Below are 23,609 nucleotides of genomic sequence, written 5' to 3'. Positions count from 1 at the left end.
GGCAATATTTGAAGCCTCTAGCCTGGGCACACTGGAGGTGGATTTATTCAGCCAGACAATCAGAGGAAGGTGCCAGCCTGTTAGAAGCGGGCACAGCCTGCCGCTCCGAGCTGCCCCCCATTGCGGGCATGGGCCAGCACCAGCCCTGCGTCGCTTGCCTAACCTGTTTACACTCTGCCAAGTGTGGGTGGCGAAATGTGCGGGTCTGTGCTGGGGGGGGAAGCGGGGTGGGGGGTGGTTTGTTTGTTTTTTAAGAAAAAAATCTTTACTTTTGAACATATTTATTGAAACATGTACAGGTTCTCCATGGGGTTTTTTTTTTTTTTTTTTTTTTGGCTTAAGAATTTCTTTAAATAAACTGTAAAGCTGTGGCTACCGCACTGTGTGTGTGTGTGTGTGTGTGAGAGAGAGAGAGAGCGCAGCAGGGACACAGACACACCTTGCGCTCAGGAGGGGGCCCGTGTACAGAGGCCGGGGGGGCGCACCTGGATGGATGGGACCAGGTGCCACGCCAGCCGTAAGTCTGCTGAGTACCTGACTGCATACAGAGGCTCTGTGTGTGTGTGCACGCACACGTGTGTGCAATGCATGTAGTTCACCGTGCAGCTGATGTGCAGGGAGCATGTGAGAGAGCGACACACACAGCCATCTCTGTGTGTGTGTGTGTGTGCAAGGGGGAGGGGGGGGTGCAACTGCCTGGCTGGCTGTGACCATGTGCAACCCCAGCCGTGCTTGAGATGGGCACATGGATGCCTAGAGATGCACTGAGCAGGCTGGGGGGGGTGTGGGGGTGGGTGTGTGTGTCACTGAGCACCTGTGGGTGGGGCTGGCTGTTCAGGGCCTGCTGCTGAGCGGGTGCGAGCGTGCGATGCGCCGGTGAGCGAGAGCCAGCGGGCGGTGACTCGAGAGATGTGACGGCGGGACGGGGAGAGAGCCCAGCGCTTTGGGGGGCACCTAGCCAGGCAGGGAGCCTGCACCCCCTCCCAGGACGGATGGGCTCCATTGCGGTTGCAGGCAGCCGCCTTGGGGGGTGGCCACACCCCACACAGCACCAAGTTGTTCATCAGGCCTGGCCCCATAGTTGGGGTGGCAGCAGCTCGCCGCTCCCCAAGCCCTTGTGCTCATTCACTGACGGGGGCCGTGCAACACGCCATCCCCTGCTGGGCATGCACCAGGAGCCCTGCCTGGCTCCAGCACCTTCCAGCTGGGGCTTCCCAAGCACGTTACACCCGTGAATTAGCTCTAGCCAGCCTGGTGAGGAAACTGAGGCAGAGACAAGTGACTTGCATCCAAAGGCAAAATGGGGAACAGAACCCAGGAGACCTCACTTTGACAACCACCCCCGCCCACAACTAACCCCTGGCCCCCACTCGCCTCGCACAGCTGGGACCAGAACCCAGGAGTCCTGGCTGTCGGCTCTAACCCCTAGGCCACATGAATGAATGAAGCCTCCTGCCCTAGATAAGGAGTGTCTGAAACCACTGTGTTGCAGGAAGGAAAGAAGCCCATGGGTGGGCTGGAGGGGACCTGGTTTGCAGAGAGGAAGACCCTCCCCCAACAGGTTGGGAGGGGGGAGAGAGGAAAGGTGGGGGAGTGATGGTGAAGGAGACACTGCATTCAGGCTCTTCGGGATCCTTTATTAGAGGCGTGGAAGGTTTGATCCAACAAAAGGCCAAACCCAGCAGGACCGGGCCTGGAGGGAGGGGGCGGGGTCTGCCCGCCTGCAGGCGGACCCCAAGCCACGCGGGGAATCCCTGCCCCCCATGCTGGCGGGTGAGGGTGTGGGAAGGTGGCGCTCCACGGTGCCTCCTGCGGGTAACTGACCGGAGCGCTCCAGCCCAGGACCGCCTCCCCGCAAGCATTGGTGCTCACGGGGTGCTTTCTGACCCTGCATCCCCTGGCCCCCCAAAAAAGGGAGAGAAAAGGGCTGGCTCAGGCCCTGAGCAGATTTGGGGGCCCCAAGGGGAACAACTCCCAGCTCCCCTGCGGCGAACACGCCATCCCCGGAATAGAGGGGGCTCCGAGGGCTCTACAGACAGTCAGTCATTAACGCCCGCATCCCGCCTCGCTCCCAGCTGGGGACGCCCCTCACCCATCCGTACAGGCCCTGGGCGAGCCAGGAACTGAACCCAGGAGTCCTGGCTCCCAAAGCTCCTCTGCTCTAACCACTAGACTCCACTCCCATCCTGGAGCTGGGAATGGAACCCAGGAGTCCTGAGGCCAACCATTAGGTAACACAGCTGGCTCTGCTCCTCTCCGGGATTCTCCCATCTCCCGTGCAGACCCTCCCATCTGCCGCTGTTCACCCTGCCCCGGGGCTGAGTTGGGATCCCAATTCAGGCCCCTCTGTGTACAGGTTTGTTTAAATTAATACAAAGAATTTGAAAAATAAAAGCTTCCCCCCCCGCCCCCACATTGTGGTGCCCCCCGTGGGGAGGGAAGGCAGAACTAAGTGCATCGGGTTGGCACCCCCCACGGTCCATGAGGTGCCGGCGGGGTGCGGGCTGTCCGCCAGCAGACAGCAGCGACGGGGATGGGCTGGGAGCTGGGCGGACCCGGGAAGGGCCAGGACACCTTTCGCACGCGGCATCTTCACCCTGTCCACTGGGGGGCACTGCCGAGGCACCCGGGCGAATGTCCCAGCGGACCCCAGAGGGGGCAGCCGGGATCCAGTGCCCTGCCCTCCTTGTATTTGTCCAGCGCGGGGGGGGCCCACCCCTGCCCACTAATCCATCTGTGCTTGGGAGGCAGGGGCACAGAGCGCTGGGCAGGGCGGCCCCCGGGACGCCCGCAGCTACCACAGCACGGCTCTGTCCAGGCTGGCGTAGCCGGGCTCCATCCGCAGCTTCCAGTAGGTGTCGTTGCTGGCCCAGGACTCCTTGCCGCCGGGGTCCGTCTGCCGCCTGCCGAGGAGAGGGGAGGGGGAAGGACGTGGTCAGGCGCAGGGGGTCCTGGCCGTGCCGGGGCAGGACTCAGCCCCCCGGGGGGCGCCCCAGAGAGCCGGGCAGACAACGGCGGACCGGGCCTTGCGACTAACCTGGGCCCAGCGTCCAGGCCCGAACCCCACCTCGCTCCCCGCTCCCCCCCCAGCAAATATCCCAAAATATCCCAGGGGCTCCCCCCATTTCTGAGTCCCAAGGCCCCTCCCAGACCGGAGCCCCCTCTCCTGCTCCAGTTTCCTGCGACCACAGTGTGGCTTTGGCATGAGCCAGGACCCGGGGGTGGGGGGGTCCCACAACACCCCGGAGCGGCGCCCAGCCCCCTGGGGACCCGCACGCGGGCCCTGGGGTCCCCTCCTCCGAGCGGGGCAGGGAGGTGGCTCGCAGGCGCGGCCGGGCAGGGGGCCGGTACCTGAAGAAGCGGGCCTGGTGGGAGATGCTGTTCTCCTCCATCACCCTGCGCCGGTCTCTCTGCAGCTGCTCGATCCGGCGCTTCTGGGACTCTGCCGCCTGCACGTTGCCTTCCTCCAGGTACCTGTGTGTGGGCGGGGGAATCACAGCTGCAATGAGCTGTGGGGTCTCAGCTGCACCCCCTCTACCACGTCCCCCCTCCCCTAGGAGATGCGCAAGGACTCAGCCAGCCCGAGCCTGCGAGACCCCACCGGATCAGAAGATGGGGCTGCCTTAGGGAGGGGGGGGACCCCACCCCCGGCACACTCACCGCTGGTCGGGGCGCAGCCGCGTGTCCGTGGAGGGCAGGAAGCGTTTGAGCTCCGGCGTCAGCTCGTTCAGCTCCAGGGCGAACTGCGTGAAGCCGTAGTTCTTCTCGTGCTCTCGGGGCATGGGATCTGCGCGGGGGATGATACAGAGCCGGCCTCTGAGCACCCCTCCCACTCCAACCCCCCACCCTTGGAGAGCACCCCTCTCCCCGCCGAGGACAGGCCGGGGCGTGAGGCTGGGAGCCGGGACGCTTCCCTCACAGCCCAGACTGGGGTTCCTGCCTGGGCCCCCCAAACCTCATGTGCAACGAGGGTAATGGGGTGCAGGGCTATTGCCCACAAGTCCCCTTGGAGGTGCTGTCCCTGCAGGGGCCAGCACACCCCCCCCCGTCCCCCAAAGGAGGCCAAAGCTATAGGTGTGATGTCCCAATCCCCTAGAGAAGGCCGATCCCTAAGGGGTGGGGGGCGACTCTCCCTGCAGGGGGCGATTTCCCAGTCCCCTATGGAGGGCCGATCCCTATGGGATGGGAGGTTTGTCCCTGCAGGGGGCGGTTATCCAGTCCTCTATGGAGGGCCGATCCCTATGGGATGGGAGGTCTGTCCCTGCAGGGGGCGGTTATCCAGTCCCCTATGGAGGGCCGAACCCTATGGGATGGGAGGTCTGTCCCTGCAGGGGGCGGTTATCCAGTCCCCTATGGAGGGATGGCCCCTATGGGGTGGGAGGTCTGTGGGGGGCGGTTATCCAGTCCCCTATGGAGGGCCGGACCCTATGGGATGGGAGGTCTGTCCCTGCAGGGGGTGGTTTCCCAGTCCCCTTTGGAGGGCCGGACCCCATGGGATGGGAGGTCTGTCGCTGCAGGGGGCGGTTATCCAGTCCCCTATGGAGGGCCGATCCCTATGGGATGGGAGATCTGTCCCTGCAGGGGGCGGTTATCCAGTCCCCTATGGAGGGATGGCCCCTATGGGGTGGGAGGTCTGTGGGGGGCGGTTATCCAGTCCCCTATGGAGGGCCGGACCCTATGGGATGGGAGGTCTGTCCCTGCAGGGGGTGGTTTCCCAGTCCCCTATGGAGGGCCGGACCCCATGGGATGGGAGGTCTGTCGCTGCAGGGGGCGGTTATCCAGTCCCCTATGGAGGGCCGATCCCTATGGGATGGGAGATCTGTCCCTGCAGGGGGCGGTTATCCAGTCCCCTATGGAGGGATGGCCCCTATGGGGTGGGAGGTCTGTCCCTGCAGGGGGCGGTTATCCCGTCCCCTATAGAAGGCCGATCCCCCCAGGAAGAAGCCCCCGGTTCTTACTGGGTTTCCAGAGGCACTGGCCAGCCGGGGGCGCGCCGCGGTACAGCCCCTCGTGCCACTTGCCGAAGAGCCGGTGGATCACCTGCCCCCCGCGGCTCAGGACCACTCCCTGCACCTCGTTGACGCTGGAGCCCCAGTAGCGGGCCTGCCGGAGGAGGGGAGGGGTTAGGGGGGGAGAGACATGGGGGGGGAGAGAGAAGGGGGAAGAGGGGAAGAAATGCCAGGCGGGGAGAAAGGAGGAGTGAACGGGGGGGGGGAAGGAAACGGGGAGGCTGGGAGCAAAGAGAAGATGGGGCAGAAGCTAAAAGGGGGTGAGTGGGAGAGGGAAGGGGGGTCTGACCCACCCCTAAAGGTGTGGGGGCCGAGGGAGGCTGTGGGGCCCAGCCCCGCTCTATGGGGTGGGAGGTATGGGGGCCGAGGGAGGCTGTGGGGCCCAGCCCTGCTCCGTGGGGTGGGAGGTTGGAGGGAAGGAGGGGGGCCGAGGGAGGATGTGGGGCCTGGCCCCGCTCTGTGTGGTGGGAGGCTGGAGGGAAGGCAGGGGGCCGAGGGAGGCTGTGGGGGCTGAGGGAGGATGTGGGGGCCGGCCCTGCTCTGTGGAGCAGGAGGCTGGAAGGAAGGCAAGGGGTCGAGGGAGGATGTGGGGCCCGGCCCCGCTCTATGGGGTGGGAAGCTGGAGGGAAGACGGGGGGCCGAGGGAGGATGTGGGGGCCGAGGGAGGATGTGGGGGCCGGCCCTGCTCTGTGGAGCAGGAGTCTGGAAGGACGGCAAGGGGCCAAGGGAGGATGTGGGGGCGGAGGGAGGATGTGGAGCCCAGCCCCGCTCTATGGGGCAGGAGGCTGGAGGCAAGGCAGGGGGCCAAGGGGGCAGAGGGGGCTGAAGGAGGATGTGGGGGCCGAGGAAGGATGTGGGGCCCAGCCCTGTTCTGTGGAGCGGGAGGCTGGAGGGAAGGCCGGAGACCGAGGGAGGATGTGGGGCCCAGCCCCGCTCTATGGGACGGGAGGCTGGAGGCAAGGCTGGGGGCCGAGGGGGGCTGTGGGGGTTGAAGGAGGATGTGGGGCCCAGCCTCGCTCTATGGGGCAGGAGGCTGGAGGGAAGGCAGGGGGCTGAGGGAGGATGTGGGGCCCGGCCCCGCTCTATGGGGTGGGAGGCTGGAGGGAAGGTGGGGGCAGAGGGAGGACGTGGGGCCTGGCCCTGCTCTGTGGAGCAGGAGGCTGGAGGGAAGGCCGGGGGCCGAGGGGGCCGGCCCCGCTCTACGGGGCGGGGGGGCTGGGGGCCGAGGGGCCGGCCCCCCACCTTGCCGAAGGTGATCTTGCAGTGGCAGGTGCTGTCCCTGGTGTTGCGGATCAGGACCTCGCCGTAGTGCTCGATCCAGCGCTGGCCACTCAGGATGTTGTGGATACAGGACGTCACCTTGTTCCACTCGAAGTGGTCCCCGAACCTTGGCCAGCAAGAGAGACAGTTACCGGGCGCTGGGGGGCAGGGGCCCGGCACCGTGGGGGTGGGCAGGGGCTCGCCAGCCCCGGGAGTCACTCACCTGGGCAGCTTGACATTGACGGTCCCCACGGGGATGATCTCCAGGGACTTGCCCCAGAATTTATTTTTCCACTTCATGTCTGGAGGGAGCAGAGAGAGACGGGCGCGCGCTCAGGGCGGTGCTGACCCAAACCCGCGCTCCTGAGCACAGAGGAGCACTCCTCCCACCTGGCTCTGACCCACCCCCAGCCCCTGGTCCCACGTCCCTATGCGCAGAGGGCAGGGAATCCCGCTGCCGGGGCGGTTCTGACCCAGCCCTGATCCCCTGGTTCTCACCTTGCCAGAAGATGAAGTTGTCTGACTCTGCGTGGCAGGCGGAGATGGGCGGGTGGTGGCAAACCTGCAGGCAGTGGGGAGAGAAAGGAAGAGCCATGACTCACCCAGGCCAGCGTCACGCATCTGTGTCCTCTGCTGGAGAGCTGAGGCTGGGGGAAGGTGCAATCCCCCCACCGACTGCACGAGAGCTTTCTCTCCTCTGCAGCCCCCACCCCACCCCCCATCTCCGTTCTCAGCTATGGACACCTCTCCTCTGTGCCCCGGGTGTTCTTCTTGTGGGAGAGAGACAAACTAACGCCCAGCGAATCCCCACCAGCTGCGAGCAGTACGGTGCTCATGACACATGCAGCAGGCAGTTTGGATTCCGCCCAGGAGAGGGCAGGGGGGTCACATCCACTGTCAGTTTGTTACAGTGGCTGACTCCTGTCCTTGTGTCCCGCCCGCCTCAGCCTGGCCAGCCGGCTTAGTACCTGCTCGCTGATGAAGCGGAAGCCTTTGTCCGGCCGAACGCACTCATACGTCTCACCCAGGACAGGGTTAAAGGGTTTGCTGCCCGCACGGTAATAGGTGGAGGCGTAGGCAGAGACAGCAAAGGCAGCGACGCAGACCTGGGGTGGGGGGAAGAGAGTCACTGGGGCCTGGTCCATATCTGGCAGTAACGCCCATGCTCCAGGGGAGGTGGCGCTGTGGGCAGGGCTAAGAGGGTGGAGGGGCAGCTACGGGGAGAGACGTGTTCCACTCATGTAGTGGAGGTGGGACGATGCGGAAAGGGCTATGAATGGGTGGAACTCCCTGCTGCAGGGCGAATGGATTAGACATTTCTAGGAATGAGGACAAATGGCTGCGGAAGGAGCTGCCCGGGCCTTCGACCCTCATGCTTCAGGGCCCGAGCCGGAGGGGTCAGGAAGGAACGTGGCCAGCCGAGGAACCCCCCGCAGCGACGGGCTAGGCGGAAGAAGGGCCCCCCCCCCCCCCGAGAACTGGTCTGTTCCGGTGAGAGCGGGGCAGAGGGCTTGGGGGAGGGGCCGTACCAGGCGCTCGCAGGGGTCGGCGCAGCGGCTGGCGGCGTCCAGCAGGCCGCTGTACTCCAGCTCCTCGCAGAGCCGCTGCAGGGTGTTGAGCGGCTCGTTGAGCTGCACCGGCATGGACACCTTGGACAGGTCCTTGCCCACGTTGTTGCGCAGGATGTTCCAGAAGCTGATGTCACCGGCGGGGAGGCCGGGGGCCGGCAGGCGGCTCCGGCGCGGGAGCCGCGCGGGCTCCGGCACGGGCAGGGGCGGGGGAGCCGGCAGCGCCCCCCCGCCCGTCTCGGACGCGCAGGGGGCCGGCCCGCCGTCCGCCCCGCCTCGGCCTGCTGGGGGCGGGCGGGGGCAGTCAACTGGGCCCTCCCCTCAGCCATCGGCCGCCCCCCCCCCAGCCTGTCCCCTTCCCCTCCCCCCAGCCACCACCCCCGGCTTCTCCCCCTACCCGTCGGCCCCCCTAGCCCGGCCCCCTCCCTCAGCTATTGCCCCCCAGCTTCTCCCCCTCCCCCGAACCTTCCCCCAGCCGACACCCCCCAACCTTCCCCCAGGCATCTGCCCCCCCCAGCTTGTCCCCCTCCCCACAGCCATCACTCCCTAACCTGCCCCCAGCCATCAGCCCCCAAGCCTGTCCCCCTCCCCCCAGCCATCACCCCCTAACCTCCCCGCAGCCATCAGCCACTCCAGCCATCGGCCCCCAACCTCTCCCCCTCCCCCCAGCCATCACCCCCTAACCTCCCCGCAGCCATCAGCCACTCCAGCCATCGGCCCCCAACCTCTCCCCCTCCCCACAGCCATCACCCCCTAACCTCCCCCCAGCTGTCAGCCCCCAAGGCTGTCCCCTGCCCCTCCCCCCAGCCATCACCCCCTAACCATCCCCCAGCCACCAGCCCCCCCAACATCTCCCTCTCCCCAATGCCCCCCACATCATCCAGCACCTCTCCCAACCCCTGGTGATCCACCCCCACGCCCGATACCTCTCTGGAGGCGCCCGTCCCCCCCAGCCTCGTCGGAGAGGCTGTTGGTGGCCTCGCTGAGGCAGGACTCGTCGTCCGAGGCCTGGAGGGGCAGAAAGGTCAGAGGCCGGGTTGGCAACAACGGGACTGGAACTGGCGCAGGGCGCCGGGAGCTGGGGAGCCGGGGAGGGGGGGTGTGGGGAGGCCGAAGGCTGCGTGGATGGGAGGGAGGGTTAAAGCACAAACACCCCCGCTCCCCCTAGAGCCGGTGGGGCAAAATCCCCCACCCTCGGAGCCGGCTGGGGAGCAGCCCCCAGGCTCCAGAGAATTGGGGCGGGGGGGGGAGGAGAGGGCCGTGTACTGGCCCCCGGGTGCATTTGGCTGCTACCCCACTCCAAATTTGGGAGCCTGGTTCAACCTAAGCTCCTGGGAGCCAGAATCCCCCTGCCCCAAAGCACAGACAGGGCAGGAGGGGGCTGTCTAGGCTCCGGTCCCTGCGCCCCCGCACTAGACGCAGGCAGGGAGGTGGCTAGAATCTAGGAAGGGGGGTCATCTGGGAGCTGGGGGTTCAGTCGCGGAAGACCCAGGATCGGGGTGGGGGTTTCAGGGGGGTAGCGGAGAGGGGGTTTCAAGGGGGAGAAGTGGGGGGTGGGGGAGAGGCAGAGAGCGGGAGCTGGAGCGTGGTTTCTACGGATAATGGTTCTAATGCACCAAGGTCGCGTCTACACGAAACACAAATAAAAGCTCATGAGGATGATTTGGGGGGCTGGGGGGGAAGGGGCTTCTCGGCCAGCGGCTGGGCCAGGGCGGAGAGGAGGACGGAAGAGAGAGAACAGAGAGAGGCCAAATGAGTGCAACAAAACCCAAACCCAGCCAAGGAAAGGAAAGCAGCAAACAAAGCCGGCCCAGGGCTTTTGCATGGGATGGCTTCCTCTAGCCCCACCCACTTTCCTTAGTCCCTCCCCCTTCTCTTAGCCCCGCCCTCAGGGTCCTTCGGGATGTCTAAACTTTGTGACCCTGACGGCCACGCCGGCACCTTGTGTGCGCGCGTGTGTGTGTGGACGTGTGTCCTTGTGTGGCTGTTGTGAGGAGACACCTATGCACATGTGGGGACAGCTGTGTGTGCCCGCGTACAGGACCACCGCTGTCAGCCGGCCCCCACGTCAGCGTTGGTGTGTCGACCCCGCTGAGACCCCTGGAGCTACTGACAGGACCCCCCGAGGGAACCGATAAGACACCTGACGCAGCCTGGGCAGCAGGGCCTGGGATCAGGTGCAGGACAGCCCTGCAGCGGGGATCCCCCCCCAGCCCGGCCCCTCACCTCGTTCTCGGAGGAGCTGGCGGACAGGAAGACCTCGCAGGCGTCGAAGAACTCGGTGTGCGAGTCGGAGAGCGAGACGATGCTGCGGTTGGACAGCTGCTGCTCCCGCCCCTTGGCCAGGTGGGCCCCAGGCTGCGAGGGGGCAGAAGGGGACGGTCACCGTAACCCTTCGCTGACAGTGCACGGGCTATGCCAGGTGGCACCCGGGGGACCTCGGCCCCCCATGGCAGGGGCAGGTTTGACCGCCCCCCCCAGGGAACCAGGAGCAGCAGGACTGGCTAGAAGGGGCAGAGCTGGACCCAGGCCCGACTGGGAGAGACACCCCACCCGCCCCCCAGGGGACTGGACAGCCATCTGCAGGTCGATTCAGTGCTGCACGCCTCCATCGATGGCCCCCAGCAGCGACCCACAGGCACGGCCCCACCCCCCCCACCCCTTGTTCACTCCCCTCCCTCCCCGTCCCCGAGGGCGCCTGACCTCGTCTGGGTGGAGCGAGGTGAACGAGTCCAGCGTGGCGTCGGAGGAGATGGAGAGGGAGTGGAAACGCTGCAGATACTCCACATGGTCCGGGTTCTGCGAGGGAGCCTGGGCCGGGAGGAGACAAGGGAACGCTTAAGGGGGGGGCCGCTCCCGGGAGCATGTCCCTTCCTTCCTTCCTCCCTCCCACCCCCCCATTCGCGATGGCCTGGCCCAGCACCCCCTCCGGGGCGCCTCCTGCACGCCCTGGGGCGCGGGGCCGCCTGGCACCTGCCGGGCTCTGCTGATCACGGGTGGCACAGTGTAGCCTTCCCCCCCAGGGCCGCCCTGCCGACGCTCCATAACCACAGAGCCACCCAATGGTCCATATTTCCAGTCGCTACAGCCCCGTGCAGGATTTGAACCCAGGACCCGGAGCTTCTCCGTCTCGTTAGCTAGCAGGACCTCCATGCTGGCGGGTGCCTGGGGGAGGTGGAGCAGGAGCGCAGGATCTCCCCCCCCCGGGTACCCCCGCTCCAGTCTGGAGCCCGGCAAACTGCAGCCGAACTGGGACGATGACCGCCAGTGCCAGGGTCTTTGTCTCCCTCTAGCGGCTGCAGTGGGCAAGGCGAGGCTGCTGCTTCCCCGGGCCTCGTCCGTCAGCTCAAGCAGAGCGGCCGGGTTCAGTTCCCCGCTCATGACCCATCCAGGGGGCCGGGACACCGGCAGCCCGCGGGCAAAGCTGGGATCGGCCCGCGGCTCCCTGGCCACGCGCACCTGGGGCCTTACCCCAGCCACGGCTGCGTTCCTGGCGCTGCCCGCCCGGCGTTGCAAATCCAGCGCCCGCCGCATCTCCTGGAGGCGATTCCTCTCCATGGTCAGCACGGCCAGCACGCTGCTGAGGGACCCGTGCACTAGAGACAGGGGCGGGGGGGACAAGGTCAGGCTGTCCCCCACATTCACCTGGTGCTAAGCTTTCATAGAATCATAGAATCTCAGGGTTGGAAGGGACCTCAGGAGGTCATCTAGTCCAACCCCCTGCTCAAAGCAGGACCAATCCCCAATTTTTGCCCCAGATCCCTAAATGGCCCCCTCAAGGATTGAACTCACAACCCTGGGTTTAGCAGGCCAGTGCTCAAACCACTGAGCTATCCTCGTGGAGGGAGCTTTGTCTCCCCCCAGTGGCTGGACCAGGTAAAGCGCTTTGCGCGTCTCCCCGGACGGCGGCAATCCGACGGGGGGGGGTCCTTTCGCTCAAAGCAAAGCAGCTTGTGCCCTCAGAGCAGCAGGCCCCATGTCCTGTCCCCACGGCTGACCCTGCCCCCCACTCCCAACCCATCCCACCTTTCTGGGCCAGGATCCAGAAGCTCCGCGGCAGCTGGCTGTACTCCGGGGGGAGGCTGAAGGCTGGCTGGCTCTGGCTCGACTCCAGGTAGCGCGAGAGGTTGGGGACGGAGCCGTGCAGGCGGCCCACCTGTGGGGGCGCGGAGCAGGGGAGGGAAGGGTTAGATCCCCACGGAGCACCCCCTTTCAGCCTGATTTCTGACCCCCCGCAAGGGGCTTCGTGCCGTTCTCAGAGACACCCCCCCCAACACTCCAGCCCCTAGGCCGCACTTCTGCGGGGAATCTGGCTTGCGTGGGGATCTCCCTGGAAGCCCTGACTCTGCTCTGCATGGGATCTGGGCTCTCGAGGCCACACCTTGGGGGTCTCATGCTGTGGCCTCCTCCAGCCCCCTCATTTGCCAAGGGCCTCCCTCTCCTATGGTCAGCTCCAGCCTCCCTCTACCCTTCGAACCCAGCACGGCATGGGTCTGGGGAAAGTCGAATCAGCAAGGCCCTCCCCCCCACAAAGCACAGCCCCGCTCACCCTGCCGATGGTGTCGTCTTTGGCAAAGCTCTGGGTGCACCAGATCCTGGTGGTTCGCTTCCCCTTTTTGGGTCTCTCTGCAGCTGCTGAGGTCTGTAACCAAGAGAGAGCGTGAGACCCCCCTGGCAAGAGGGGAAGGAACCATGGATGGGGGGGGCCGAGGGGCAGACTCAGGTGACAGGGCTGTGATGCCATAGCCAGTGGTGCACTGAGATCGCTCGCTGAGCGTGAAATGCAGCCACCTCTGGGGTGAAGCACGGGGCCCAGTTAACAGCCAGTGGCACACAGGGATCGCTCGCTGAGTGTGAAATGCAGCCACCTCTAGGGTGAAGCACAGGGCCCAATTAACAACCATGCTGCACCTGGCTAGTGAATCGGCATCCCCACTGCCCTGCCCCACCCGCTGCCAACAGCCCATGGGAAGCTCAGACTCATGCCACCCATGTGGATGGCTTTGCACCTAGGACCCTGCGTAGAGCCCATCACCATGGATTCAGGGCACGATCCCTCCCCTGGGCTCCCCTTTGTGATCTGGGGTCTTCTCCGCTCTCAGCAGTACGGACACTGATCTCAGCACTGCCCCCGGCTGCCCTGCAGGGTATCCCTAGAGAGCCAGCACTGCCCTACAGGAAGGATCCATCCCCCCTGTTCCAGCCCTCACACCACCCCCAGTCACCTGGCTGTTGGAGATGAGGGGCGCGGACGGGATGCGGTGCAAGGTCTCCAGGCTCTGGAGCATCTTGTTCAGCTCCTGCAGCTTCCCCTGGCACTCGGAGAGCTCTGAGATGGGCGGGCAGACGGGGGCCAGGTACAGAGAGAAACAGGGAAGCAGTCACAGTGAACGAGAGCAAGTGGGTGCCACACTCCCCACCCCCATCGCTTGGGGAGGGGGACGGGGCACCTAAAGAGCCCTTCAGGTCGGGTGCCACAGCCCCCGAATTCCACACCCCAGCCCCAGCCTTCCCACTCCTCTCACCTGCCGAGCACTGATCCAGCCCCTCGCTGTCCTTCAGCCAGGCGTTCACCTTGTCCCGGGGGCTGCTCAGCGCGGACAGGGCTGGGGCGCCATCCAACGGCAGGACGCGGTTCCAGGAGCCATAGCCCTGGGGGAGACAGGGGTAGGGGTTAGGGGAGCCCCCAGGGGAAGACTCTGTCCATAGGGGGAGGGCGAGGCCCGGACGCCTGGGTTCCATCTCCCAAAGGGGCAGAGTCTCCCATGACCACCCCACCCTCACACGCACCCCACAGATGGAAGCCCCCAGTCCCATCCCATGTTCCCAAAGCAGATGGGCAGCGCTCACCTGGGCGGGGGGCAGGACTCGCCCGGCCGGGGCCCCCATGGGCGCAGGGCACTTGGGCTTCTCCGCCCGGCGGTGGGAACACAGCTTGTCCACCCAGCTGTTAAAGAGCTCTTGGGATTTGATCTGCAGGAGGGGGAGATCCCAGAGAGTTGGGGGGGAGGGCAGATGGGACGGTGTGACCCACCCCCCATAGACATCCCCACTCCACAGCCCCGGCCTCTCCCCACCCACCACCCACTCCCGCTCTCCCCATCCCGTCTCCTCCCTCCCCCACCCGCTCTCCCCGTGCCCAGGCCGAGCTCCGGGACCTTGAGGTGGTAAATGTTCTCCTCCGTGTCCAGGTCCACGCGCTGCGCTTTCCTGTTGATGGACATGACGGACAGACAGACGTCGATGGAGCCGTGCAGCTTGCCCTTGAGGACCTGGAAGGGGCGGGGTTGCAGGCCCAGGTCAGCTGGGGTGCGAGCGGGCACCGGGCAGTGCCCGGGCACATGGGATTCCACCCCTGCATCTCAGTTTGCCACTCACCCACCTCACCCCACCTGGATCGGGGGAAGAAAGGTCCCCAGTGAGAGACCCCTTCCTAACCATTCCCACTTGGGGCAGGGGGATGGTGGTGAAATGGGGGTGCGATCCATAGGATCCTTGCAAGCCGGCTCCAGCACCCCTCCCCCAGGCAGACTGATCCTGGCCCCCGGCCAGCCCCGTGATTGCCCAGAGGCCAGGACAGGCACCCAGCCCTGTGCCATACTCACATCCTGGCGTGTGGTGGCGTATTTCAGGATCCCCTCCTCCAGCACGAAGTATCTCTGCGGGAGGAAGAGGAGAAGGAAACGAGGCTGAAGGAGGGAGGAGAGGGTGGGGACGCCGGGGGCAGAGGGCAGCATGATCTGCCCCCAGAAGCCCTGCTCACGCGCTGGATTCTAGGCACCTAGAGGATGCAAAACACCTTCCAAACGACATCCAGGAATCGCTTCCACCAGCACTGAAATGCAGCCGCCTCTGGGGTGGAGTGTAGGACCCAATTAACAGCCACACTGCCCACGGATGGCTCACAGAGCCGCGAAATGCAGCCAGGCCTGGGCTGGAAGCTATTTAACAACGCGTGGCAGTTTAGGACAGGAAGTGAAGGACGACCATGAAGCTGCAGAGGGAAATCCCCTGGAGGCAGAACGTAACCACCCAAGCTGGGAGCTGACCAAGGAAACCAGGGTCAACAAACGCCCCAGCATTAGCCAGATACCCCCCATCCCTGGGCTCTGTAATGATGCAGGCAGGGCCTTGCTGGGGCATTCGATCAGCGCCGGCGTGGGGAAGAGCGCCCCCTGCTGGGACAATGCCCCGAGTTTCCCTTCGCAGTCCCCCAGCTGCACTGCAAGGAGACAGTGATGTGACAGCGGGGTGCCGGGTTGTGGAAGGGGGGTGGTTTTCTATCCCCCCCCTTCGCCTTCTCACCTTGTGCCAGCCCTTCAGGGGCCACTTCCTCTTCTTCAGCAGGTAGCCCTCGTGCCGCTCCAGCTCCTGGCCGGGCCCAATCCTGCCCTGGGGCTCGTCCACCACCTCCCAGCACTCGGAGCCCTGCAGCACACGGGTGGGGGGTCTGATTGGGAACGGACAGGCCGCAACGCTGCCCACCCCCGGGCGCCGAGGGAGATAAGTCTTATAGCAACCCCTGCGCTGCTCCCTAGTGCCCCGGGACGCGCGTTCCTTGGCGTGATGGACCATGATCTCTCTCTGTCTCGCACACACACCACCCAGGGCTGTGGGGGCACCAGCGCCGTTCGGCACTAGGAAACGGCCGTGCCGTACTGCGGGTGGGGACAGCAGGGGGCTGGGTTCCCCGTCGGACCTCTTCCCAGTCCCTGCCTTTGCTCCAGCTTAATGCAACACGGGCCCAGGAGAACATCCCTGGCTCCCAAGTCACTGATGGGTGGCGTCAGACCCCTGGTGCAAACAGGCCTCCTCTCTGGCTGGCCCCGCTTTTTGGGGGCTGGGCAGCCGGTTCTGGGGCGAGGTCTCCAGCCCTCCTCTTGCCCGTCCCCCCTGCCAGGGATCTCTGGAGAGGAGGCTCCCTGGCCTAGCTCTGGTCCCGGGGGCAGGGGAGGGTCTGGTGGGAGCATTGGCGAGAGGGAGGGGAGATGCCGGACCTGGTGGGCACTGCTGTGCTTGGAAGACACGATGCTGTTGGACCTGGATGGCGCCGGTGCCCTCCGGGGGGAGGCCGGCTCCTTCTCGTGGCTGCCCATGGCCGGGGGCTCCCTCTCATCAACAGGACGGCCCTCGGTGTCAGGCCAACACCTTCATCGCCAGCTCGGAGCCCTCCTGCGGGGAGAGAAACCAAACCCCGGCTTGTTACGGCCTGGGAGCGGTGGCGCCGCGGCGACATTGTGACCCGCTTCCTGGAGCTGCCGCTCCCATGAGAATGACAGGCAGGTTCCGAGGGGGGGGCAGACATCTTGATCCCGACCTGCAGCCCCCCTGCTATTCCAGCCCTCGAACCCGGCCCAGCTCTACCGATGCGCCTCGCTCCCAGCCCGCAGCCCCCTTCTGTTCCGGTCCAGTTCTGGAATTTGGCCTGGACGCTGGCGCGAACACCCTGGCACTTACAAGAAGGGCCACGGGATCTCTAACACCTCCACGGACAAGGGGCTATTTGCAAATTTCTCATCCCGCTCGCATAGGGCTCCGCAGAGTGGACGCTAAACCAGATGCAGGATCTCGCCTTCAGAGTTTAGCCAGTCAGGGGCAGACCCCGGCGCCTTCCCTTCTGCCTCAGTCTCATCTTGCTAAGAAGTGGGAACTCTGGACCTCTGGCCAGGGAAGCACGTACCCCACTGTACACAGACCTTTACCTCGCACGTCCCGCACGAACAACGATCGCCCCTGCAGCCCCCCCAGGACTTTTATTTTGCAAGCAGGAGCCTTACCAAGGCTGGCTTTGGGCTAAAAGCCAGCTTATTCCCATGGAGACCACCAGATCCAGACAGTACTGTGTGGCCAAGCCAGCTCTGATCCGCTCAGCTCAGGGGTACGTGCAGTGTCACCTGACTGCATTCGTGGGGCCAGATCCCCAGCTGGGGTAAATCAAAACAGTGCCACAGAGGCACATTTACAGCCGCTGAGGATCCGGCCCTTTGGCTTGTCTTTTTTGCTCAGAAATGCAAGCGAGAGCTCCGGGGGGCTTCGCTCTCCGTTGGAACGTCGGATCACAGGAGCTGGACACAGAAGAGACCTTTTCGGTCCTGGCAGGCTTGTTCCTGACAACACATTTTCCTGCGCCTCTGTCCTGTCTAGCTTTAAGGGTCCCCGGGGACAAAGCTTCCCCCACTTCCCTTGGCAGACTCTTCCACAGCCCTAAGAGATCTCACCGCGATACAGAAGGCTCTTGAGAAGCTGCATCTGCTTGGCACACCGTCTGTAAGCTGCAGCATAGCAAAGGAGCACCAGGGCTAGGGGTAGCTGCCTCAGGGAGATGCCGTTAGCTTATGGAAGTGTCTCCATGGTAGGAGGCATGGAGCGGAAGGCTCTTCTAACTAGCGGAGACCACTGTGGAGAATACCCGGCAGGCCCCGGGGTGCACAAAGCTCTGCAAATATCCTGGTGCAAAGGAAAGAGAGCCAGAATAGTGAGGGGCCAGTAGGGATCCATCCGGAACTCTTTAATGACCTGAAAATCAAAAAGGGAATCCCACAAAGAGTAGGATCAGCTTCTACCCTCTCCTCTTTAGTAGGATCTACAGCCTAGTGGGATGTGGACACATTGCTAAGGATGAATATAAACGAATGGCCCAGGTGCAAAGGCACAAGGTGAGTTACACTTAGCTAGAAGCATAAAAGAGGTTCTATAAATACATTAGGAGCAAGAGAAAGACAAAGGAAAGTGAAGGTCCTCTCCTTAGCAGGGAAGGGAAGCTAATAATGGATGTTGACATCAAGAAGGCAGAGGTGTTTAATACCTATTTTGCTTCAGTCTTCACTACAAAGATTAATTCTGACCAGATGCTTAACACAATTAACATTAACAAGGGGGCAGGAACTGAAGCCAGAAGAAGGAAAGAACGGGTTAAAGAACATTTAGGTAAGTTAGATGTATTCAAGTCAGCAGGGCCTGATGAAATTCACACCATGCTACTTAAGGAACTAGCTGAATCAAGCTTGGAAATGTGAGAAAATATCTTTGCGAACTCGAGGAGGACAGGTCAGGTGCCAGAGGATTAGCGAGGGCAAACACAGGACCTATCCTGAAAAGGGGTAATAAAGAGGACCTGGGGAATTATTGACCCATCAGTCCAACTTGATACTGGAGCAAACAAGTCAGTTTGTAAGCATCTTGAGGATAACAGGGTAATAAGGACTAGCCAGCATGGATTTGACAAGAACAAATCATGCCAAACCAATCTAATTTCCTTCTTTCACAAGGTTACTGGCCTAGGCATGGGCGAAACAGTAGAAGTGATCTAGCCTGGTTTTAATAGGGCTTTTGACACAGTCCCATAGCACATTCTCATAAGCAAACTAGGTGCCCTCACCCACTGCTGGGGATGCTAAGCAGGCAAACTCCAATCCCAGGCCCTAGGGATTGGCCAGACTGGGGAGAGACGTGGATTCTATCATCCCCCGTCCCGACCTGCCCGTGGCAGGAGGGACTCTGCACCGCTTGCAAAGCATCCACTCGTCCCAGCTCATCCACAGCCCGTCAGGAGTCGTCAGCTGGTAGAGGGACCAAGGATCACGTAACAATATATGGCCACCTTGGAGAGCCAGGATTTGAACCCTGGACGTCCCCTTGCACTAGCCCGCCATTGGGAGAGCAGTCGCAGGTTCCTTCCCCCCAGCCGTGGGCCCGGTCACTAGAGGGCGAACTCTCTCCCACACACACACACTTCAGGGCTGAACAGGAGAGGGACTTGTGCAGATGATGGGCGAGCCCGGGGAGCAAGCAGAAGACGAGAGGGGTTTGTGGGCGAGCGGGAGAGGACGCCCCAGTGAGGGTCCGATCTGGGTGTTGTCTCTCTCCCCTCCCACCCCCCTTTTCAGGCCAGGAGCTTTCGTCTCCTCTGCCTCTCCCCTCCCCACGAGGCAGGACACAAGTGTCTAGAGCAGCGATACTCAGACCTCAGGGGTTCAGGAGCCAAATTAACATTACCCAAAAGAGCCACGGCCGTGGGAATTCATGGCTTCATTTCCTACTTCGATACATAATTCTCACAGCAAGATAGACTGACCAGGTGGTCTACAATGGGTTAACAACAGAGGAAAAGCATCTGGATTGGTTAAGAGCCTGCCTCTGAAGGAGGATCAGAGGTGGCCGGTGACCCTGTCTTCGATGCCCGGCTGGCGTGTCCCGCTGACTTGCTCAGGGTCAGACTGGTTGCCAGATTTGGGGTTTGTACGGGATTTCCCGCCCCCCCAGCCCGAGTAGATTGGCAGGGACCTCATGGGCTGGATTCTCCTTCCTCCACAGCACGGGGCACCGGGCTCCTGCTGGGATCACCTGGGCATATCACACCTGATCAACTCCCTGCCACGGCAGGGGCCTTGGGCACAGCCGGCACGAACCCTGCGACCAACCCTGCAGAGGCCCCGCAGTCTCTGCCGAGGCAGGTTAGTCTCCTGAGGATTGAAATGCTTTCGTCGAGCTGAAGTCTTTGGATTTAACACAGGAGGAACATTAATGGCCTGTAGCTATACGGAGGGCCAGACTAGACGATGGAATAGCCCCTTCTGTCCGTATAAAATGACAGGGTGCGATGCCGCGCACGAGCGTACAGGTCCATAGGAACGGCCACGCCGGGTCACACCAACGGGCCATCGAGCCCACTTCCGACAGTGGCCAATGCCAGGTGCATCAGAGGGAGCACACAGAACAGGGCCATTATCGAGTGATCCACCCCCTGTCGTCCAGTTCCAGCTTCTGGCAGTCAGAGGCTATGGGACACCCAGAGCATGGGGTTGCGTCCCCTACCCATCTTGGCTAATGGCCACGGATGGACCTGTCCTCCATGAACAGATCTCATTCTTTTTGGAGCCCCGTTCTAGTTTTGGCCTTCACAACATCCCCTGGCAGTGAGTTCCACAGGTTGACTGTCCATCCATCACTGACATCCCCCGTTCCCCATGTCTCTGCCTCCTCACCCCTCATCCTCAGAAGAGGACGGCAGGTGTCTCCACTCACCGGAGAGCTAGGAATCTCCCATCTGCTACTCCCCATCACCCTCCTGCTCCCCAGGAAGCCATGACCCAGGGCCCCCGGCAGCTGGCAGGATCCCTGCTAACAACCCCGGGGAGGCCAAGCGGGGACCTGGGGAGGAAGCAGGTGTGGTGACATTGAGGGAACATGGTGGGGGAGGGGAATCTTAGCACCTGGCCCTCCCTGTCCTTCTCCTTTGCACCCTCCCTTCGCAAACAAAACTTTGTATTTCTGCAGAGGGGGGTTGCGTGGGTGGGAGTTTAACAGAGTTCTACACCTTGCCTGTCCCTGATGCTATGACAACAGGGTCATTCACAAGCCTCAGGAAGGTTTAACTCCTTCGGCACTGGGCCTTTCCCAGCTTCCCCATCAGCTCATAGGCCTCTGTGTTTATACCGTTTGCATGCAGAGATCTGGGGAATATACTATAGATGGGGGGGAGGGGGAAGGGGAACCGAGGCACAGAGCGGGGAAGCGACCTGCCCAAGATCACACAGCAAGTGGGCGGTGGGGGAGTTAGAAACAGAATCCAGGGTCCTGAGTCTTGTCCCCCAGCATGAGCCCCTACACACAGTACGTCCTTCCCAGAGCTGAAACAGAACCCAGGTGTCCTGACTCCCAGCTCTACAGCCGCCCCTCCCAAAGTCGGGAAAGGAACCCAGGAGTCCTAACTCAAAGTCCCCTGCTGCGACCCCGGCAGCGCGCGCTGCCCCCGAGGAAAGCTGAAGACAGTGTTCCAAATCCCCCCAGAATAAGCCCACAACGGGGAGTAGGAAGGAAACAAAGGCAGCAAATGTGTGCCCTGGACCACACTGTGGGTGCCACAAACGCCCCCTTGGGAAGGATGGGGACGGGGACTTGCTGGAGGGACTGAACAGGTCCCTCCAACACTTCTGAGGACCTAGGGCCAAACTCTCCACCCACCCTGGGATCCTGCCTCCTCCAGCAGCTCCAAGCCCAGGCCAGGGCCTCTCAGCCATCTCTCCAGGACACTGCGTTCTGCCCCCTCTGATCATCCCTGACACCCACATCAGCCGACTCCCTCCACCTCCCAGCCCCGGGAAGCACCAGCTGGAATGCCAGGCACAGCCCAGCCCCCCACGATTGCCTGCTGCCCCCTCCGCCCCACACAGAGAGCTGCCATGACCCCAGACCTGCACCCCTCCTCGCCATCTCTCCTGGCCCACCACTCTTCACTCCTCCACCCCGCTCCCTTCCCACAACCTCCTCTCGCCACTTTCAGTTCAATACTGGGAAGCAGCCTGAGACATGGGTCAGGGTCTGTTTGCATGATAGCAGCACCTGCACATAATAAGAAGCAGTCCCTGCCCCACAGAGCTCACTGGCTGAATAGACCAGGGTGGGAGGGGAAACTGAGGCACGGAGCAGGGCTGTGACTTCCCCAGGGTCCCATAGCAAGTCAGTGGCAGAGCTGGGAACAGAGCCCAGCAGTCCCTGACTCCCACTGAAGTCAACAGCTGAGTCTCCTAACCAGAGGGTATGGGCATCAGGGGGGCCAACACCTACCTTCCCCCCCACACACACCCCAAAATATCTCCTGACAACATTCACATTTTCTCCAGCTTTTATGCCAACTGAAATCTCAGTCACCCAGACCCAGCACACGCTGATCACAAACCCAGATGCAACTCAAACTGGAGGGAAACTGACATTTTCCGAGCAAATTTCTGTTCACTAAATTATTTTAATGTGATCTACCACGTGAAACATAAAAAGGAGAGTAAATACATATATAGCACAGCGACTGGCTCAGCACGGTCCTGGTCCCTGACTAGGGCTCTTTGGTGCTTTGATAATGCAAATAATAATTATATATACAAACACCCACCCATGGTCTACATTCAGATGACAGGCTAAAAAGTACAGAAGTTTCAGGCAGTGAGTCTAATGGTTAGAGCAGGAGACTGGGACCCAAGACTCCTGGGTGCCAGTCCTGGCTCTGGGAAGCAGTGGGGTCTAGTGCTTAGAGCAGAGGGCCCAAGGAACTCCTGAGTTCTAATCCCAACTCTGTTTAGTGATTAGAGCAGGGGTGTCTTGGAACCAGGACTATTAGGTGCTACTCCCAGCTTTGCCACTAACCCACTGTCTCACTCCAGGCAAGTCACACCCATCCCCCCGTGCCTCAGTTTCCCCCATCTGAAATGGGGATAACGATACTGACCCACCTCAGATGGGATTTTGAGTCTTAACTCCCCAACACACATGAAGCACTTTGAGATCCCCAAGTAGAAAATGCTGGAGAAGGGCCCAGCGTCACTCCTACTCCGGGTGGAGAAAAACCCGCTAAGAGTTATTTTGGCTTCTCTTCCAACGACAAGTGCAACTTCCCCTCGACAGCTAATTACCTGGGAGCTGCCAGGCAGCTGGGTTCAGAGTGCAAACTCCATCCTCCCAACTACCCTGCCCCATTCTGCTTCCTCAGCATTTCCTGCACGTGGCCAGCGGTGACTCAGTACCTATGCAGGCAGCTCATGAGGGCAGATCCCCTTCTTTACCCTCCTACCTTGGGTGACCTGCTGATAATCTGTGAATGAAGCTCTAGAAACTGGCACAGCTACGGTGTGCGAAGCTAGCACCCCAGCGATAGCCTTAAGGCCTGTCCAGCCATGGTGCCACCTGATCTGACAGCCACCCCCAAACTCCATCCTGAACCCAACTGCCCTCCCCCATTGAAGATGTGCCCCATTGATTTTACTGCCTCTCGGTTTATGGGGGAGCGGTCACCACAGGCCACAAAGCCCGGAGTGCCTGGCTCCGTACAGGCAGAGGGAAGGGGTGTTGGAGTCAGGAAACAGGTGCTGTGTTGGGGGTGTGCAAAGATGAGGGGAGGAGGTGGAAAGGGTTTAAGGGCAGCGGGGGCATGGAAAGGTCCCTTTGGAGTTGCAAAACGAGGCTGAACCTGAAAACGCGAGACTAGACCTAGGGCTTTGGTTCCGGGACTAGGCACAGACCAGGTTTGCCAAGTGGGTGCTGAAGGCCCGGATTGCGAGTGCCGAGCGCTGGCCCGGAGCTGCTCTGAAAATCTGGCCCCCCCCTCACTGCCTTGTCGTTCCAATCTATCAGCCCCTCAGGGCCAGCACCATCTCTTAGCCTGGGTTTGGACAGCGCCCGGCACTGGGCGCTGCTGTCGCACAAACAGCCACAAGGCACGTGTGAATGAACCGAACGAGGCGTGCTCCACGGGGAGGCCCCATCTCCCTCCGCTCACTGTAAATTTCCGCCATGCCTGCCGCCTCAATCTGCGTACCCACTCGGGTGTCACTCACCGCCGCTGCTAAAAATACCCAAGATGCCTACGGTGCTTTTCACCCCAGAGGGCTTTGCCAATGTGCCCAAAGGAAGCGTCTGAGCGTCGCGTCACCCAGGCCCTCTGAAATGCAGCCGCTTCTGGGGTGGAACGCAGCGGCTGCTCTACAGCCACGCTGAGCCCCAGGTTTAGGACAGGAAGGGAAGGAGACGGCTGTACCCGAGTGAAACTGGGGGAGGAATTTAAGGAGGCAGAATGCAATCACAGTTACACTTGGGCTGGACAGCAGGGCAACAGCCCGGCCCAATCAAACGGCTAAGAATTGGCCCTTTGCATTTTCAGAACACTGTCTAATCCTCCTTTAGGGCACTTCAGCCAGTGTTGCTACCCCAGTTTACAGATGGGGGAAACTGAGGCAGGAGGGGGGGAAAAAGTGACTTTCCCACGGCCATTCAGCAAGTAAGT

General features: G+C 62.4%; 1 protein-coding gene across 1 annotated transcript; it reads right to left on the bottom strand.

The window, feature by feature from the left end:
- Window positions 1–1,609: 1,609 nt before the first annotated feature.
- On the bottom strand, window positions 1,610–16,456 carry OSBPL7 (oxysterol binding protein like 7). The gene is made up of 23 exons (XM_074941014.1): window positions 16,295–16,456; window positions 15,835–16,009; window positions 15,143–15,265; window positions 14,443–14,496; window positions 13,996–14,109; window positions 13,688–13,810; window positions 13,363–13,489; window positions 13,063–13,166; window positions 12,387–12,479; window positions 11,864–11,993; window positions 11,309–11,433; window positions 10,541–10,648; window positions 10,064–10,195; window positions 8,764–8,845; window positions 7,799–8,121; window positions 7,238–7,375; window positions 6,768–6,831; window positions 6,493–6,571; window positions 6,252–6,396; window positions 4,959–5,103; window positions 3,661–3,787; window positions 3,352–3,474; window positions 1,610–2,903 (listed from the first exon to the last, which is right to left on the bottom strand). The coding sequence occupies exons 2-23, from the start codon at window positions 15,931–15,933 to the stop codon at window positions 2,795–2,797; spliced, it is 2,667 nt and encodes an 888-aa protein (XP_074797115.1). The 5' UTR covers window positions 15,934–16,009; window positions 16,295–16,456; the 3' UTR covers window positions 1,610–2,794.
- Window positions 16,457–23,609: the final 7,153 nt, after the last annotated feature.

Source organism: Natator depressus, chromosome 27 (assembly GCF_965152275.1).
Source record: "Natator depressus isolate rNatDep1 chromosome 27, rNatDep2.hap1, whole genome shotgun sequence".
Taxonomy (NCBI): domain Eukaryota; kingdom Metazoa; phylum Chordata; order Testudines; family Cheloniidae; genus Natator; species Natator depressus.
Note: the sequence above shows the minus strand (reverse complement) of the source record. Positions and strands in the feature narration are given on the sequence as shown.

Coding starts and splice junctions, on each gene's coding strand:
- OSBPL7 (XM_074941014.1), bottom strand. CDS start 15,933: ATGGGCAGCCACGAGAAGGAGCCGGCCTCCCCCCGGAGGGCACCGGCG. Junction 13,167..13,362: donor GCTGGATCAGTGCTCGGCAG/GTGAGAGGAGTG, acceptor CGCCCATCTCAG/AGCTCTCCGAGTGCCAGGGG. Junction 6,572..6,767: donor CAACTTCATCTTCTGGCAAG/GTGAGAACCAGG, acceptor TGCTCCCTCCAG/ACATGAAGTGGAAAAATAAA.